The 18,426-nt window shown below is 35.2% G+C and overlaps 3 protein-coding genes and 1 non-coding gene across 10 annotated transcripts; 2 read left to right on the forward strand and 2 right to left on the reverse strand.

Annotated features, from left to right (window-relative positions):
- Positions 1–2: 2 nt before the first annotated feature.
- Positions 3–75, forward strand: TRNAR-ACG. Its single transcript has one exon. It is a non-coding gene; the product is annotated as a tRNA-Arg (tRNA).
- A 54-nt stretch (positions 76–129) lies between these two features.
- On the forward strand, positions 130–2,987 carry LOC110614693. 6 transcript variants are annotated; one of them, XM_021756310.2, is made up of 3 exons: positions 130–313; positions 991–1,178; positions 1,378–1,689. In XM_021756310.2, the coding sequence occupies exons 1-3, from the start codon at positions 258–260 to the stop codon at positions 1,500–1,502; spliced, it is 369 nt and encodes a 122-aa protein (XP_021612002.1). In that variant the 5' UTR covers positions 130–257; the 3' UTR covers positions 1,503–1,689. The 6 variants fall into 6 exon arrangements, with proteins under 6 accessions (XP_021612002.1, XP_021612004.1, XP_021612006.1 ...); XM_021756312.2 differs by having other exon boundaries at positions 134–313; positions 991–1,182; XM_021756314.2 differs by lacking the exon at positions 1,378–1,689 and adding an exon at positions 2,586–2,987 and having other exon boundaries at positions 135–313; positions 991–1,182.
- Positions 2,988–12,440: 9,453 nt separating this feature from the next.
- Positions 12,441–13,154, reverse strand: LOC110615985 (monothiol glutaredoxin-S6). The gene has a single exon (XM_021758265.2). It carries the CDS (start codon positions 13,071–13,073, stop codon positions 12,756–12,758), a length of 318 nt encoding a protein of 105 aa, XP_021613957.1. The 5' UTR covers positions 13,074–13,154; the 3' UTR covers positions 12,441–12,755.
- Positions 13,155–15,392: 2,238 nt separating this feature from the next.
- Positions 15,393–18,321, reverse strand: LOC110616245 (OVARIAN TUMOR DOMAIN-containing deubiquitinating enzyme 5). 2 transcript variants are annotated; one of them, XM_021758605.2, is made up of 3 exons: positions 18,203–18,321; positions 16,970–17,078; positions 15,393–16,526 (listed from the first exon to the last, which is right to left on the reverse strand). In XM_021758605.2, exons 2-3 carry the CDS (start codon positions 17,068–17,070, stop codon positions 15,653–15,655), a joined length of 975 nt encoding a protein of 324 aa, XP_021614297.1. In that variant the 5' UTR covers positions 17,071–17,078; positions 18,203–18,321; the 3' UTR covers positions 15,393–15,652. The 2 variants fall into 2 exon arrangements, with proteins under 2 accessions (XP_021614297.1, XP_021614298.1); XM_021758606.2 differs by having other exon boundaries at positions 18,151–18,256.
- Between the last annotated feature and the right edge of the window lie 105 nt (positions 18,322–18,426).

The raw sequence follows: 18,426 nt of genomic DNA on the forward strand, positions 1-18,426 counted from the left end.
ACGACTCCATGGCCCAATGGATAAGGCGCTGGTCTACGGAACCAGAGATTCTGGGTTCGATCCCCAGTGGAGTCGTCTTAACTTTTGGAACAAATTTATAATAAAACGACACCGTTTAGAATGCCGATGCGCCATAATTACGCGCTATTCAAGGGGGTAACGGTGATGCGTCGCCTGAGGTCCTGAGGAACGTCCCTTCATTGTCATCGTGAGTCTGAATAGCGACGGCGTATCTGGCAGAGGATAAAGAGATAGAGATGCGTGTATCTTTTTCTGGGCTAGGAAATGCTTTACCGTTTTCAAGAATCTTTAGGTAAAAAGTTTTACATTACATCTCTTATCCTTCTGGTTTATGCCCATTAGGATTTTCTTTTTGTTTTTCGCATGATGAGAAGATTTCATTGAGAATATTTGTGATCTTAGAATTAGAAGTTTGAGGATCACCTTCAGTTGCTTATAGGGCTCAGTTTTGGAGAGAATTCTTTTATATGCGGATTTATCAGTTATTTTACATCCCTTTGATTTTTTTTGAGATTATTTAAGTTCGAAACTCTGGCTCAGCAGGGGATTTAACCTAAGTAGCTCTAGTTTCTTGTTAACTTGTAATTGAATTCAGGTGCACTAGTAGCGGATTAGTTTTATAGTATCTTCTGATCATGCTGTGTTAAATGGCTATGAATTGTTTTCGCAGCTTCCATTTTGTTTAGTGCCTTCGTGAACTTGGAGGTGACAAAACCTCCAAAACCCTACTTTTTCAACCATTTGTGGGGGATTTGATAACTTACTTTCCATTACTTTACCTTATCTTAAAAAAATCTCCTACTTCTCCCAAACTGAGTGAAGAAGTTTTGGCTGTTTTATTTCCACAACCATCAAGTTATTGAGTTATGCTTTTGGGGTTTATCTTGTTCGTATAACTTTCATTTCTACAAGGTCCTTATTCTCACTTTTCAAGAAGTCTCTAATCAGTTTCTTTTTCATATTGAATAGGCAGCTTGAGCAAGAGATGGAAACTGTGATTAAGGTACTGCAGCCTGGACCATTGGGAATAGTGGAACACAAGTTCTCCTCGGAGGAGCTAAAGGAGGCTAATGCTACTGTTCATAAGGCAGTTGAGAATTGGCGAAGAAATGCAAATCTAGAGCACAGAAATGACATTCTAAAAGATTTTATTGAAAGTGAGTAAGTACTTGCTGCATTGATTCTCATGGATGGCAGGATGATTGACATTTTTATAGATTTCAGAAGCTCTTCTTGTTATGGTGTCAAAACACTGTCTCTCAAATGTCTAAAGAAAGAACTGATTTTTTTTTTTACTTTCTATTTTTGGTATGTATTTTCTGATATGATCATTTTTTTCTTATGAATGGAGATAAGCCACATTTTTTCCATGCCTATTGAAAGATGATACAATTTTTGCTGATCCCATATCCTGTGAGGCGTGCTGGTGGCTTTATATCCAATTCCAGTACCAGAATACAAGGCCTTGTTGTCAATTATGAGGACGTTTAAGCAATGTTAATCTGCTATTTTGTTTGTCTGTAAAATGATGATGGGGTTATGGGTTACTGCTTGCTCTAAAAAAGTTTTGTTTGTGGGTATTTCTGATTACAGTACCCCCTGTAATAAGTGCCACCTATGATGGACAAAATCTATTTGAGGTATAATGCTGTTGAGTGCTGAGGATTCCTGAACAAGTGTTTTGTGTGTTTGTCTGGAAGACTTTGGCAGACTCTTTTAGATAGGGGCATAGATATATCCTAGTTTTTGTTTAAGTTGGAGCAATTGCTACGGATAAAATGCAAGCTCAAGGCTTGTGTTCAGGTTTAGTGGGCTGCCAAATGATCTTGTGAGTCCGAACCCCCTAAGTAATTGATGGGTCTTTCCTCGCAATCCAAGCTTAAATAGGATATGTATGTGTATGTGTGTGTGTGCACTTAGAGAGAGAGAGTGAGTTTATATACACAGAGAGAGTTAGTTTTACTCAAACTGAGAGACATTTATAACCAGGCTCTCCGCATACACTTGCGGGTGCAGCTTAAGCGTAACTTCCTGGACGGGTTCCATAGTCCATGATGTTACCATCATATTTTTGTTTCCTACTTTTGTTAAACTTCCAGTTTCTTCTTCTAGTGATTCCAACTTTCTGAAGGCTTCCTGCTTTCTTTATCTTTATGCAAGACCTTCCTAGGCGTGCAAGCACCTTGGATGACATGCTATGACCAATCTTGGTACAATTCCAGTAGATTTCGTATTATCATTTCTTTTACATTTTTCTTTGTTTATATAATTCTTCAATTGTCCATGGATTCGTAACCAAAATTTGTCATAGCTTTAGTATAAAACTTAATTCCGCACTAAACAGAGCAGATTTCCATCTTCAAACATAAAGTTAGTTTGTTCATTAATGTCAACAATCATAAAATAAGTTTTGTATTTTTTTTTTAAAAAAGCCGAACTCTTTAATGGATTTGCAATTCAACTGTATATTTTAGCATGAATGATTGATTAATTGATTGGCGAAGAAGATTGAACTTGATTGATGTTTCGCTTCTAAATTCTTATGCTTTCCTGATACAATGCAGATGGATATGGAACTTGCATTATGGGTAGTTAATCCTTCTATTGGGGCATAGCAGAGCAAATTCTCCAAGTACTATAATTCATAGAATATGAATAGAAATGAATGTGACCTCACGTTGGTTAGAACTCTTAACTCCCTTGCTTTTCCCGCTACTCCAAACTCATAAATTATTCTCCAAATCTGTAATTAAGATTGACAATGATCTGATAGAGAAGGTTAAATTAAGACCGCAGAATTCCTTGAATTGATTCAACTACCTTGGTGAATGATAAGCTATATTCTCTTTTACTTCATCACGTAGTTCACAGTTTTGATGTAAGCATTCAAGGGAATCAGTGAGCAACACTTCTTTCATAGTTTTGTCAATTAATGTCGTTTCTATGCGCAAATTATATTTCCAGGCTTTATTTATTTATATATTTATTTTTCTTTTCTATTTCACGAGAATCTGGAGGAGTGAATTTTTGCTTTAGCTCAGACTCGGTTGATGAATTTGTCTTGAATTAACCTTGGTGCCTCATTATCAATTCTAAATTTCGAAATCTACTATTTGAGAGCTTTCAGTGCGTGAGACCTTTATAATTTGTAGTTGATTATTGTAAGACTGAAATTTCTCTAAAGGAACCTTCCGATAGTCTCCCTCCCATGTAGTTACCTCCTCTAAGCAGTTAAGCATTTTCTTTGGAGCCTTGTTATTCTCCAAATTTATATTTTTCTTTTCTAGATATGGCAAAGAAGTCCTGCCTAATGATAAACATATGTTATTTCGTGGTGGGACACGAAGAATGCTCATTTCCTGCATGTCCTGTGAAGGGATATTTTTGGGAGGTTAGATTAGACAACTATTACTACTTACTAGACGTGAAGACAGTGATCTCAGAAGGAAATATCAGAAAGGAAATTAGAAGTTGCAGTTGGAATGTTATGGAGTTGAAGAATTGCGAGTTCTTGATTTTGTATGTCCAGTGGAGCAGGTATAGTATAAATCATTGGGCTGCGGAGATTGTTCAAAATTTTCTCCTGTTCTAAAATGGAAAATCCTCTATTTCTTGTAGCTCTTTGATTTGATTTGGGTGAACCCTCCCTGCAATGGTGGATCACCCTATCCTCTGGGCCAAATGCACAATATTACTCTCTTTCTCTCTGCCCCACCCACACCCACACTACCGCACAACCCACGCTGTCACAATAAGAAATTGTAGGCAATAAGTAGTGTATCTTATTGGAGACATCATAGCTGGAAGTTCAAGTACAAGCTCTGTAACTGAGTTGACGGGAAAGAGTGTGATTCTGCCTGGCCCAAAAAGGCCCTAGAAAAAAAATGTGAAATAGATTTCGAGCTGGATCAAGTATCAAAAGCCACTCCTACATATTATTATTAGCAAGAGACTAAATCCATATAGGGGATCAGGTGGTTCTGGACGTGCAGGCATACCACCTGCCATTTACCTCCAATCAATTTTTGACCTACGAACACAGCAGGTACACTTCTTTGATTTTGCTGCCCATTTGGGATACGTCTACCTCGTAAACTGTTGGGCTTCAAATCCACATAAGCGACTCAATGGAGTGGCTCACGCAACAAGAACTCTTGCTTAAAATCACAACCGGCTTTTCCTTAACCAACTATGGAGGTTATTTAAGCAGGCCATTTAGTTAAGTGGACGATGAAGGTTGGCGAATATAGAAGATGGAGGACGAAAGAATAAACTGTTGCAGAGTAACAGACGTGTCATCGCTGATCAGATTCCACTCATTCATGATTACTTGATGAAGACTTTGTCAATTCGAAATTTTTGAGATATCGGGTTGTAGAGTAACTTGTATAAATTGTGTCGATCACCAGAAAATAACACATATATTACATGATGTTAAGCCTCCTTTCAAGTTAGTATACCTGTTTTTTTGAGGACATACTCCAGAAAGCGAATTTACTTTTATTTGCTAGAATTAATTTTTTCCCAAGTTAATGTTCTGCGTGTTGTTCAACAGCAGAGAAATCTTTGTTTCGATCTATTTTTGAGCATCCACCGAGGTGGGGGAAAGAATATGGTTTATCCAATTGGGTATTATTTTTCTTCCCCATAGCAAGATTCGTTAAAGCTCATCAAGAAAACCTAAAGCTCAAAGAAATGAAAGAAATAAAGCCTTTTAAAAGGCAATCTGGCCTCAATAGCAGGCAAGATCAAGCAAATCCATTACCGTAAAAGAGATGAGCAGACAAGAGATGCCTTGAACCCCACCGTATACATTTATCTATTTCTGGACACTGCTCAAGCTGCAAAAAAATATATTGCTTCTTATAAATTATTATATTATAAGTACCATTATCACAATCTCAGTTCATTAGTCTTGACAGAAAGCAGACATTTTGTATTTGAGGGCAGGCATCCAATGGTGGGTGAGTGAGTGGCTGATGTGAATTGCCCAAAAGGGCAAGATCAAGACTAGGATCTTCATTAAACCCATTTTAGGAGGCTGTCTTTACTTCTGATTTTAAGCCCATCAAACAACCTTTTCAGTCAAAACCATGTGTTTGAAAGTATGTAATTATGACATTTACTTTCAAAGTTAAAAAAGTTGGTGGCGGTGATTTTAACAATTATTTCCAGAAGAATGGAATGGTAGCCATCCTTTTTTAAACGCCAAAAGACAATTTGGTTAATTGATTATTGTTTTAATCAGTACGTCCATCAACTAGCTTCAACCATATTTTGCTTTGGCTGAAAACCACACAGTATCCGTTGTAGCCACCCTACAAAGGCAGACCAAAGATATCTAGTTGATCGAGTTTGTTTAAAGTGATGTTATTCAACCCATGTCCTCGGAACAAATCAGAAAACAAAGAGGTTCTAAAAAAAATAAAAGAAAAGAAAGAAAAGCAGTCACATGCATGCACCAACGGTGGCCGCACGAAGGAATTTTAAGGGCCCAAATGGGAATTAAATTTTTTTTTTTCCATAGAATTTTTCAAATGAAAGTTTTTTTTAAGAGAATTTTATTTCATTAAATTCAAATTGTACAAATAAACCATGAAAATTGTGATCCATCTTCTAAAAACTAAGGTGAGAAATTGACCATCATGATACTACTCAGATAATATCGCATTTATCTTATTAAAATAGAATTAAAATTTTAAATGTCAACTTATCAACATAAAACTTATCTCTTAAGTTTTGTATTTGCCTGTATAATTGTATTTTAATCAATACAAATAAAAGAGAATACATGTCTATAAACGTTTTTATGGTATCAAAGCCTTTAGAGTTTCAATAGGTTAAATTTTGAGATTTTTTTTCTGTTTCTCTTTCTTTCCATTCTGCCATTTCTTTTCGTTTTCTATTCAGAATGTCAACCACCTTTACTTTTTATGTGTCTGATACTCAAAACTCATCCAATAGAGTCTTCCATCCTTCCTTTAGTGTCTCCAACATTTATAACTATGTTAGCGAAACTTTGTCATTCACTAATTTTTTGCTTTAGTGTTCTCTCATTGTCCCTATTCTTCAAGGCTATGATGTTTATAGCCATGTTGATGGTTCCATAGATCCTCCAGTTGAGACTATAACCACAATCCGAGGAGCATCTGTTCCAAATTCTGATTTTCTTGTTTGGAAACAAGTTGATTCTCTTGTTTTGTCATGGATCCAGCCACTGTCAATTCTGATTTTCTTCGTAGTCTTATCAAACTAAATGTCTCTCTTACTGCTAAATAAGCTTAGAAAGCCATAAAAATTCTTTTCAAAGATCAAGCTCATGCTAAAGTTCTCCAACTCAAAACTGAATTTTATAGTATCACAAAAGATACCATTTCCGTTGATGAGTATCTTCAAAAACTCAAAACTATCTATGACTCTCTTTGTATCATTGATCATGAGATTAGATGATCTTGTTATGCAAATTCTAGAGGGTCTACCATCTGAGTATGAGAATGTCATTATAAACTTGAGTAGCCACAAATCCCTCCCTTCCTTTGTCGAAACTCGTACTGCCCTTTATTTACAAGAATTTCGATTGCAAAATTGTTCAAAACAGCAATCTTCTTTGTTTAATCCTAACTTTGGTTCTTGAACTGCCTTTGTTGCTTCTGAACGTCCTAATACTGGTTCCTATCATGGTCGAGTGGGTTGTGGCCAAAACAATGGTCAACACCGAAATTCCACTCCTGAGTATTATTTTCATAATAATAACTCTTCCCATCGAGGTCGTGGTCGGCGTGGACGTGGTGGTGGTGGTTATTACTAATCTCGGTAACAATACAATTCTTCATTTAATCCTAAACTTCTTGGTCCACGACCACCCATTACTTTTGCTTATCAATCTCAGCAATCCATTCAATGTCAAATCTACTTTGATTTTACTCACTCTGTTCATGAGTATCCTCTATTTTTGCATAAAAAAACATCACCCACACTAGATGCTTTCAATAGATCTTTTGCTGCACTACATCTTCAAGAACCAGGACCATCGTTTTGGCTTCCAGACACTGAAGCCTTTTCTCATATGACTAATAATCCAGGTATTCTTTCAGAAAAGTGATCCCTAATATGGTTCTAATTATGTTATGTTTGATAATGGATTGTCTCTTCCCATTTCTCATATAGGTCAGTCTAGTTTGCTTCTTTCAAATAAACGGCTTTTGTTGCGTAATGTTCTTGTTGTTCCGTCTTTAACAAATAATCTTGTTTCTGTAAAAAAATTTACTTGTGACAATTCCTGTTCTATTGAATTTGATCCTTATGATTTTTATGTGAAGGACCTTCAGACGCAGAAACCACTTCTCAGTTGCAGTAGTCCAGGAGACCTTTATGAGTTTCCTTTTGCGTTTTTATCCTCTCCATTTCGTTCTAGAAATCTTCAAGCCACTCATAGATCGCCTCTGCTATGGCATCGTCGTTTCGGTCATTCAAATTCCACTATTCTTTCACAAGTTTTTCATTCGAGTCCTGTTTCTGTTAATTTCAATAAATTTCCTTGTATTGCTTGTCCTTTAGGCAAGCATTCTCGTTTATCTTTTTCGTCTAGTCATGTACGAGCTACTACTCCTTTTAATTTAATACATTCTGATATTTGGACTTCATCTGCCACTTCCTTTAGTGGCTTCAAATACTATGTGATTTTTATGGATGACTATTCTCGCTTTGTGTGGTTGTTTCCACTTATACAAAAGAGTGAGATTTTTTTTTTTATAGTTTTGAGAGATTTTATAATTTTGTTACTGATGATCTGAGATCCAGAAAAAATAGGGTTTTACAGGGGTTTTGTGAACTTAGAAAAAGCTTAGTCCGAAAGAAGAATGACCCTAATGATCTGAGATCCAGAAAAAATAAGGTTTTACAAGGGTTTTGTGAACTTAGAAAAAGTGTAGTCCGAAAGAAGAGTGACCCTCCCCTTTTATTCTTTTTCTTCCTCTGCCAGTGGCGTGTAATGGCCTTGTTTCTATTAGGCCACTTGTCTCTGCCATGCTGATACGGTCGTACGAGAATATCAGATATCTACTGCAAGCGTAACGGCCATTTAATTCTCTCCTGGTAAGCGTGCGGACGAACCCACCTGGGGGACAGGCTGGACGGGCTGGCCACCTTCCTTCCTCCGGGCTGAGCAGGAAGAGGAGTTCGAGACTGAGCCTAAAGGAGATCTAGTCGTTGGGCTGAGAAGGCTGGGCCGGTTCACGCGGGAGGTTTAAAGGCCTTCAGGTAATGGGCTGTTGCCATGGGCCCGGCCCTAAACCGGGATGGAGAAATCCAGCGGTCATCAGTTACCAAATGGTGGTGGTGATGATGATTAGTATACAAGTAAAGATTTTCAGAATTTTGCTTTCAAGAAAAGTATTAAGTTATAGTACTCTTGTCCCTATATTCTGCAACAAAATGGAGCTGCTGAAAGATTGCACCGTACCCTTATTAATATGGTTCGCACTTTGTTGGTTCAGTCAAAGTTGCCTTATGAGTTTTGGATTAAGGCCATTCATACTTCTGTGCGTATCTATAATATTTTGCCCACTCCAACATTATCTTCAATTTGTCCTTATGAAATGTTGACAAAATAGCCTCCTTCATACTCTTACCTCTATGTTTTTTGTTGTTTCTGTTTTCTAAATTTATTTGTTCAAACCCTACACAAACTTGCTCCCGTTCAGTTTACTGCATTTTCTTAGGTTAATAAATGAATTACAAGGGTTACCATTGCTATGATCCTGTTATAAAAAAGGTTTATGTTTTAAGACATGTTGTGTTTAATGAATTTGAGTTTCCTTTTGCTTCTTTATCTATTTCGCAACACTCTTAACCCTAAGCCAAATTCGTTCACTACACTCCCTCCTTTTCCTCAACATGTTACTGACTTTCAAAATTGAAGCCCAATCCTTAATTCTTCTGTTTTTAATTCTCCTCTAAACGTTACTGCCTTATCTCCTACAACCGTATCTCCTCCAACTCTCTCTTTTATAGTCAATTCTCAGTCCAATATTTCAAACCCCATTCCTTTTCAAATCATTTCAGATCTTCAAAATGTCGATAATACTTCTTCTCATCGTATTTCTAATAACCATCCCATGCTTGCTCGTTCTAAAACAGGTCATAGTAAACCCAAATACTCTCTTTTCTTGTCTACAATTCATATCTCTACTTCTTCAATATTACCCGAACCATGTTTTTTAAGGAAGCTAAAAAACATATTGAGTGGTGCCAAGCCATGTCTTAGGAGTATGATGCACTTATGGCCAATGAAATTTGGAAATTAGTACCAAGGCCGGTTATCAAGCCAACTACAATTCGAACTGTGCCCTCTTTGGCTACTTTAAATGATTTGCACATTCATCAATTAGATGTTAAAAATGTATTTTTGCACGGTTTCTTAAAGGAAGATGCTTATATGACTCAACCAAAGGGCTTTGTTTATCCAAGTTATCCGGATTATGTTTGTAAATTGACCAAGGCACTGTATAGTTTAAAACAGGCTCCAAGGACTTGGTTCGAGAGGTTTACTGCTTTTCTAAAGGTAATGAAATTTCAGTGCAATAGAGCTTATTCATCAATATTTGTTTTGCACCAAGGTTCTAATATTGCTATCTTGTTATTGTACTTTTGGCCGCTGCTTCTATTTTGTTTCCGACAATTATGTCTCAACTGAAGTCTGAATTTGCAACGAGTGATTTGGGTTCCCTGCACTTTTTTCTTTGAATTCACGTGGTTAAGAACAAGAGTGGATTATTTTTGCATCAAACAAAATATGCTGTGAATTTACTTGTGTATGCAGGTTTGGAATTTACAAAAGCCATGCTTACTCCGGTTATTAATGAACCTTTGGCTATATCTGAGGATAGTCCATTGATTGATGATCTAAAACTTTATCAGAGTTTAGTTGGTGCTCTTCAATATTGCTTTTGCAGTAAATCAAGTTTGTTAGTTTATGCATTCTCCTCACAAGGTTCATTTTAAGGCGGTTAAGCGGATACTCCGCTATATAAAAGGTATTGTTTCTTATGAGTTATAATTATTTAAATCATCTACACCATCTCTCCTAGCTTATTCAGGTGTTGATGGGGCTGATTGCCATGACACACATCACTCAACAACTGGTTTTTGTGTGTTTTTGAGAAAGAATTTAATTTCATGGTCTGCTAAGAAACAAGATATGATTTCGCGCTTAAGTACCAAAGCGGAATACCAAGCAATTGCAAGCACTATTGCTAAGTTGTGTTGGATTTGAAATTTACTTCAAGAATTGTCTGTGCCATTGCAAGATCCTCCTTTAGTTTTATGTGATAATATTAACCCAACGTATATGACAGCAAACCCAATTCAACATGTTAGAACCAAACATATAGAATTGCATGGATATTCACTTTATTAGAGAAAAAATTATGGCAAGAGAATTTTTTTATTAGCCATGTTTCAAGTTGTAATAAAACTGCTGATATTTTTACTAAACGACTTTGTGTATCACGATTTCAGTTGTTTCGAATCAATTTCTATATTCACCCACACACAGATTGTGGGGATATTGTGATATTTCGATTTTATTATTTTCTATAATAAAAATTAAATTAAATTAAATTAATATTTTTTTTTAAATTAAAATCAATTTAACTAACAAAATATAAAATCCAAAATAAATTGATTTAATTGATTATTTGAATTTGAACTAAATACAAACTCACCCACCCCTAATCTCCCTCTGTAATCTTTCCCCAATTCAATGAATTTAAGCATCGCTCCTCGAATTTGGACTAACTATAACAACATACATTGCTTGACAGCAATAGCACATTTTCCCACTGAATCTTTTCCCTTTTTTCTTTTTGCCGACTTTTACACATCGATGATTTTAAAAAAAAAAAAAAAAAAAAATTATAGATCTTATCGAATATGAAAATAATAATTATTGGGCTAAATTTTGTTGACTCTTTAAATGAGAAAGTCCGAACATGTGAATTTACAGTGTCAAGAACAGAAGAAAAGGGGTGGAAATTAGATTATGATATTTATATGAATAGGGTTAATGGATTCAATGGGATTTTTTTAGAAATGCTAAATTAGGGATGCATGAATCATATGTAGAAATTAGATTTTGTTCTAAATTGAGAAGAATATATATAATATATGGCTGATCGAGGAGATAAGAATATATTTGTACACAGAAAGCGAAATACGTAATTTTCATGGAAGCATATCAACTTGCATGCAAAATATTCACTACTTACATGAATTGGAAATGCGAGGTCGGATCCTGGCAGGCATATCACAGTCACAGATATGGATTAGATTAAGGTTCTTGAGTATATAACATTCCAAATCAACATATTGAAAAGATTTAAAAATTCATTGAACACTTCCTCTGATTTAATTATGAGCCTAGCTAATTAAAATTAAGTTTGGAGGTTCAAAGAATGTCATTTCAAGTACGAGATAAGATACCAAGTAATTACAACATGCGACGACAGGATCACTCATCAATCATCGACGATAAAATTTGTTCTCTATATCTTTCTGTTGAGATTTCTCTGTGGATTGAACATCTTTATCACCATGATCATTGTTTCAGTGTCAAGATATTCGCCAGCCATGCATCTCTTTTTCTTCATCACGTGCATGAACGCTACGCATATTAACTAATTTGCCATTTTATCTGCTTTTCTTTTTGGAATTTATTACAATAATTCTGATAAATACCTATTTTATTTTATTTTTTTATATTTACCCAATAAGTTCTGAAGTGATGTGATAACTTTCAAAATTTATGTAGGTAAATATTATTAAATTCACAATATATATAATTTTTTTATTGAATATTATTTTTTACTATTTAACAATAATGGAATCAAAGATTCATTATACTAAAGTCACTTTTAATTTATCACTTTTGACTAGCTTTCAGTTCAGAAAGTAATTTTTTTAATATTAAGGTAGACGTGAGTTTAGCACTCACACTTTCTGACTTCAAATTAATAATTAAGAGGTTTAATTTTGGGGTTAATTCAATAGCAAAGGAAACCAATGCAACTCTTTGATTTGGTAAAATTTTACATTAATACAGTCATTATATATAATAATATTTTTATTATAATTATTAATCACGCTAGTTTTTATAAAAGTTTGATGGCGGATTTAAAAAACCCACCAACAGAGACTTTACGGCCAATCATTTAATTTTTTTTATTTTTAATTACTTTATTTACTTTAATTAAAGTTAAAATTAACTCAAGTATCGGAATATTTCTATTAAAGTTCAATGGACCAATTTTTGTTTTTCCTTTCCGTTCTTTCAAACTCTTCATATTTAAAGTAAAGTTTGATATTATTTTGATATTTGATCATATTAATTTATACGTATATGTTCATGCAGAAAATATATATATTATTATAAAGGTGACTTTTATTTATAATGGGCAACAAGGATTACACATGTAATTAATTTTAAAAGCCAAGAACCTAGCTAACATAAAAAGAGTAATTAACCCCTGCATGCCTTGGCCTAGCTAGCTGCCAAAATAAGTTCACGTATTCCAAGTTAAAGATTCTAGACTGTATTAGAGGACTAGAAGCTTTCCCTTTATGCTACTCAAAACAGGAAAAAGAAAAATAAAAGATCACAGAAGTTGAAAGACACACATGTTCGATCATAGCAGAAGCAACATTGCAGTAGAGGTTTATGGTAATTAATTAAGATATCACGAGTCGTTCCAGACCCATATGGCACCAGCCCTCTTTAGCAATGCACCTAACTGGTTCTTGAGGAGTAAACTCATGACCTGCCTATCTCCACCCACATAGTCGCCCCCTATGAACACAGCTGGTAAGTTCTGACACCCGAGCTGCTGCAATGCTCTTTCAATTTGCTGGCCATTTGGAATTTGATCGAGCTCATAAACTGTAGGATTTGCTCCGAATCCACGTACCAGTGTCTTAATGGAGTGACACATATCACAGGTGCTCTTGCTGAAGATCACCAATGGCCTCTCAGCAACCAGTCTTGTCACTGCATCCATGGATAGCTTAGCTAGCTATACGATTAAACAGGAGTAATCTGAGTTGGAAAATGTGTTAGTTTCTCAAGAGAACTAGAAGGCTCGAGTGAGGAACTTGAAACCCATGAGACCCCTTTTATACAGGTCACAAGGTGGTGGTGAGCTCTGTGTTTTTTTTTTTTTAAAGAATATTGTAAGATGAAAAAGAATATATAATATAACAAAAAAAGAAAAAAAGAATATATAAAATGATAACGTGTCTCTAATATTGATACCCAATGTACCCTTGATGATTACTTGACACAAAAATTTTCTGTGTGCGTATATGTGATGAGCATATTAACATGCAAAAGTGACCTGCGTACGAAAATTTTCAGATTCTCAAGAGACACTTGTGTCCTCATGGTGAACCATCCTCACTTGTCTCTCTTTTTCTTTATTTTTTAACACAATTTAAATAGAATTGGTCGACGGGGATTAACTAAGAAGTTGAATTTCCAGTAGGGTTAATGATGAACGTACGTATGCAGGAAAAGGAGATCAGTATAGAGCATCTGCATGCGTAGAGGTATGAAGAGAATTTAAGTTTATCCATTGATTTTTTCTTTTAACAAAGATTCGCATAAGTTGATGACAAGAAAAACGAAAACTGACAGGACGAAAAAGGAGATGAATTTGGAAAGCAAAGATGCTTCTTACAAACAAGTGATTTGCCCTTTTCCCTTCATATCATGAAGTGATTTTATTAGCCAATCAAAAACCATGTAAGGTCCGTACATGGAGAAACACACCAATCTAGAAACTGCACTTCAGTGTTCAGATATTATTCTGTGCATATAATAGATTAGTTCTTAATCACCCTTTAATTGGTCGGTTAATAAAGTTAACCATATCTTAATTAAAAGCTCTTGAATATGACTTTTTGGGTGGTTGAGCCTGTTTCAATTTGTTAGCAGCCAAGCAAGAGGTCTTTGAAGGAAGGTGATGGCGTTGGAGCCTAAAGGCGACCTTCAAAACTCTCCATGGCTACTTTGACTGCTATGGCTCTATTCTTCAATGAAAGCATTTGAGCTTTTATTATATCTTAAAAATAAAAATAAAAGCCTTAAAGCATGCAAATTATATATTTCAACGAGAACAGAAGCTCTTTTTTAATTATTTTGAATGGATGCGTCACCAAAATCGAATCACAAATACAGTTGATGCATCTGTTCTTTTCTACTTTATCAGAATTGGAACTTATGCATATGTGTGGAAGGACGCAGAAGATCGATAACACTGCCGTGTTCCTGTTGCTTAGCCCATCCCCATCCCCATGAGATGCAAGTACGTAGACGTACGTTCTGCTTCTTCCTTGTAAAATGGCTCATAACGAAGCGAAGGGCCACTCTGTTTCTACCAATATATGCTTAAATTCTTCAGTGGGATACAGAGTAGTGGAATTTCAACTTTGGTGGATAGATACGTATATATCTTAATATCTAGAGAAGCTGGATATAAAGCAGCCTGCAATTTCGATTCCTCGCATCCCCTACACATATTATCACATGCATTACATTACGCATATATATGATATGGTTATGTTTATATTCTATAGCCGCCATTCTTCCTGCCCATTCCAAAACTATTTAACTTCAAATACTTTGAAATTTTTCTTCAATCATTATGTGCCCCATTTTGAGATAGAAGAAGAAGATAACTAACTCGAGTTTATAATTTGATTTAAAATTTTAAAACTGGAATTAGTGAGAATGTGTCTGGTTGACGTGGTAGTACCATATAGAATCATTCTTTGAGTTATGGATAATTGGTAGTACCATATAATAACTAAGAAATTAATAAATTTTAATTTGATAATAATTAAAATTATTTTCAGAACAATAAATTTCTAAATTTAATTTTTAATAAAATCAAAAGAATGAAAATAAATAATGAGCCATAAAAGAAAATTTCTCTGATTGTTGTTTCAAACAAAGTCATGGAGATTTTGAGCAATCAATGAGTTGGAAGAAGCTGTGAGCAAGCATTGGGCCAACAACATTCACCCACCTCCTGGGCTTAGTTTGTTTCTCACCAAGTAATTCTCATTTCCCAGGCTTCACCCATTTGAAGATGTTAACGACTATAAAATCTTATTTAAATAAATATAAATAATACTCCTATTTAACGAGTATAATAATAAATGAATTTAAATTTGAACATAATGATCATACTTATTTCAGATCGAATTCTAAGTATTTTGTTATTTTAATCAATTTATACAAAATCTCTAATTCTAAAATTTCCCAAAATATTCTAAGACATAAGACGAGGTTTTACAAAGAAAACAGAACAGCAAAATATAAAAATATAAATTTATTTATTAAAAAATATAAATATAAATTTCAAACATAATCTTAATAACACACATTTTTTTTATTAAACTATTCATGTGTATTCGGAGAAAAATTTTGTGTAAATGCCAATACAAACTATTCAAATTCAGCTTTTGAGTTAAAGCTCCAAATTATCTGTTCTCTCACAAGTCACGACCATAGAGAAAAGTAAACCTGCATTGCAAAAGGTAACAGTTCGAAGATGATATAGTGGTGCCTACCTGATCAAGTTGGCACCACAGAATTATAATGCTCCCCAAGCCCATATGCATGTTTATGGTATGACAACAAAATACTTCCGCTGGATGAATCACTCCCACCATTAGATTTGTACTCTTTCCCCATATCCACATCCGGGAAGGACCCTGAATATATCAGGATATGTCTCCTCAGACAGTGAGTTAAAGCCCCCAGCTCGAGTTGCCCACCCCATGCCGATGTAGACTCCACGTCTTTACAGTAATTCTCAAATCTGTCTGCTAGTGAATTGTCGGACTCTCCTTCTGTAACATTTTCTGACAGGAAAAAGGGAACAAAGTCTGATGCATGTTCTCTCATATAAGAAGCCACCATTTTACGGAGGTCTTGGTATGTATAGGGAGAAGAACCGCCAGAAAGGACTGCTAGCTGATCTTCAACAGCCCTGTACAGGCAATGCCCATCTGGCTTTATTTCATTGACACTCAAGCCAAGAGGTTCAAGCTTTCCTTTCAATTTCTCATTTTCAATCATTCGATCACTTACAAGGTTGTTCTGCTCTTCTTGGATCCTTTGCTCCCTTTCTGCCTCTTGTTGAGCTCTTTTTCCCCTCCTCTTTGCACCCTTGCTAACCTTGGAATGGTCTGGTTGGTTTGTAACAGAAACACCAGCTATGGCCTTAACCAAATTGTCAAGATTGCTTTTCTCATTTCCATTACTACTGCTGCTGCTATAGCCTAATGAAGCAAGTTCTTCAGTATGTTTTTCTTTTAACTTAGTAGAAAGCTGAGAGATCTGCACTTCAACCTGCTTCTTCTTAGCTTTCTGTTCAGCCTTGCTACCTTTTGCTGCAGCCTTTTTCAGTTCAATTTCTTTGTTCTGCAGTTCTGCTATCTCCTTTCTGCATGCAGGATTTGGATGAGCCTAAATGTGAATTAGTGATTCAGAGGAACATCGTTCTTATAAAATTGATATTTTTCCATAAATTAGATGCTAAGAGTAAAAATAATCTACTATGAACCATTAAACTGGAGCATCATTTGCAAAGGCACATAAAATGCAAACTTTGCTTGCAGCGCATGCAAAGATTTTTGAAGAGGCAACTTAGAGGATTTCTAGATATCAGCATATCCATTATGGTTATGACATGATACTGTCATACTGATCCGACTACTTGTACTGTTGAACATCAGAATGCTATCCAAAATTACAGAATATATGAAAGATCTAGTTGTAAAGTAACTGCCACAAAATCCAACATGGTAGCATAATTATTAAGAAACCGGAATGTGACCATAAGTAAATAAAGAGACTAAAATTGATCTCAAAAATGAATTTGTTTACCTGTGCCTAGATAGCATTTCATCACGTGTTTCTTGCTTCTTTTGAGATGCATTAGCAGGAATGGTTTCAGATGGTTTCTCCACCATTTCCTGTGTGTCCATCTGATAACCTGAATCAAGGCAGCAATAATTCAAGGGTATGAGTAAGAACCTTGCAAAACAGCCATGGAATCAGGGATATAAGTGACAGAGAATAAGGAAAAGCAAAGAGACAAAGAAAGTAATCCTAGTAACTAAAGGAAAGAGTGCCCACAAAATTTTCTACATAGGCATTTTTTTTTCCAATTTGTACTTCCCATTAACCACAGAGCTATTGGAAACCCCCCCTTTGAGAGCCCCAAAAATGGGAAAATTCCTTCTCTTAGAACACATAGAAGATTCATAACACAAAAAGGACAGTGGTAATCCCACCATTAACTCCTTCTCGCATGAACTCTACAACTGTTTTTCCCCTAGAGTTGTCCCCGTATAAACTGTCTAAGATGCATCATGCAACTTGTGAGTTGTCATGATTCACAATATACTCATTATCACTTATAAAGCATAAAAAACACAGCCTGTCACTCTGCTACCAGAAATGAATTAATAGCAAATTTCTTCCATTTCTTACACATTTAACAAAACGCCGACAAATAAGACAATATGCCTTCCCAAATATATAAAAAATTCACAGTCAAACACCAAATAGCATAACACATGCTGTATTGCCCCTTCACTTTTAATCACGAGTTTACGCGCAAAGAAGTCAGAAACAACTAAATGAAAGAAAATGAGAGCATCGAATCTGATATATCATTTTATACCTTACAACAAACCCAATTAACTAAATTTCATACGAAATTAGCAAAACCAATTAATCAAATTAGGAGATGGATAGCATTTCAGGTCACCTAATGGTAAGTTTATAATTTAACCGTTTTACGTCTAGACAAGCAAACAAGCAAATAAAAAATCATCCCATATATCCATCCAATCCAATCAAAGTAGAAAGATGCAACTTTTCATAAAAAACATATCGATGTCAATAACAACAAAAAAGAAGTAAAATCAGAGGGTTACTCTAAATCATCGTAATTCATTCAGTGAATAACAGTGACAAAAATCAATATAGACAGCATTTCCTACAAAGAGTGAAATTCAGAAAATAATAACTGGCCTCAACTTCTATTCCAATTTTCTTACTTTTTTCACCAAAGCAAATTGGAAGAGCAAATGAGAAAGAGAGAGAGAGAACCTGAGTGAAGAGGTAGGGTTTACGCCTGGAACGCACAAAATCGGAATAGAGAAGGAATATTGGGAATATTGGGAAGGATCTATCTGTGCGCTTTTCTGAAATGGGCTACTGCTGGAGCTAGGCCTGAAGATTTTCTTTATTTCACATGAACATCATTAATAGGCCCAACTTCCCTTTTTTTTTTTTTTTTTTTTATACTAAAAACCCAATTCTACTGTTCGTTT

Source organism: Manihot esculenta, chromosome 5 (genome assembly GCF_001659605.2).
Source record: "Manihot esculenta cultivar AM560-2 chromosome 5, M.esculenta_v8, whole genome shotgun sequence".
Classification (NCBI taxonomy): Eukaryota; Viridiplantae; Streptophyta; class Magnoliopsida; order Malpighiales; family Euphorbiaceae; genus Manihot; species Manihot esculenta.

What these genes read in the sequence shown, in the direction of transcription:
- LOC110614693 (XM_021756310.2), top strand. Translation starts at nt 258, where the DNA reads ATGCGTGTATCTTTTTCTGGGCTAGGAAATGCTTTACCGTTTTCAAGA. An exon ending in CCGTTTTCAAGAATCTTTAG is followed by an intron (nt 314 to 990) that starts GTAAAAAGTTTT and finishes CATATTGAATAG; the next exon opens with GCAGCTTGAGCAAGAGATGG. An exon ending in TCTAAAAGATTTTATTGAAA is followed by an intron (nt 1,179 to 1,377) that starts GTGAGTAAGTAC and finishes AATGGAGATAAG; the next exon opens with CCACATTTTTTCCATGCCTA.
- LOC110615985 (XM_021758265.2), bottom strand. Translation starts at nt 13,073, where the DNA reads ATGGATGCAGTGACAAGACTGGTTGCTGAGAGGCCATTGGTGATCTTC.
- LOC110616245 (XM_021758605.2), bottom strand. Translation starts at nt 17,070, where the DNA reads ATGGACACACAGGAAATGGTGGAGAAACCATCTGAAACCATTCCTGCT. An exon ending in GAAATGCTATCTAGGCACAG is followed by an intron (nt 16,527 to 16,969) that starts GTAAACAAATTC and finishes TCCTGCATGCAG; the next exon opens with AAAGGAGATAGCAGAACTGC.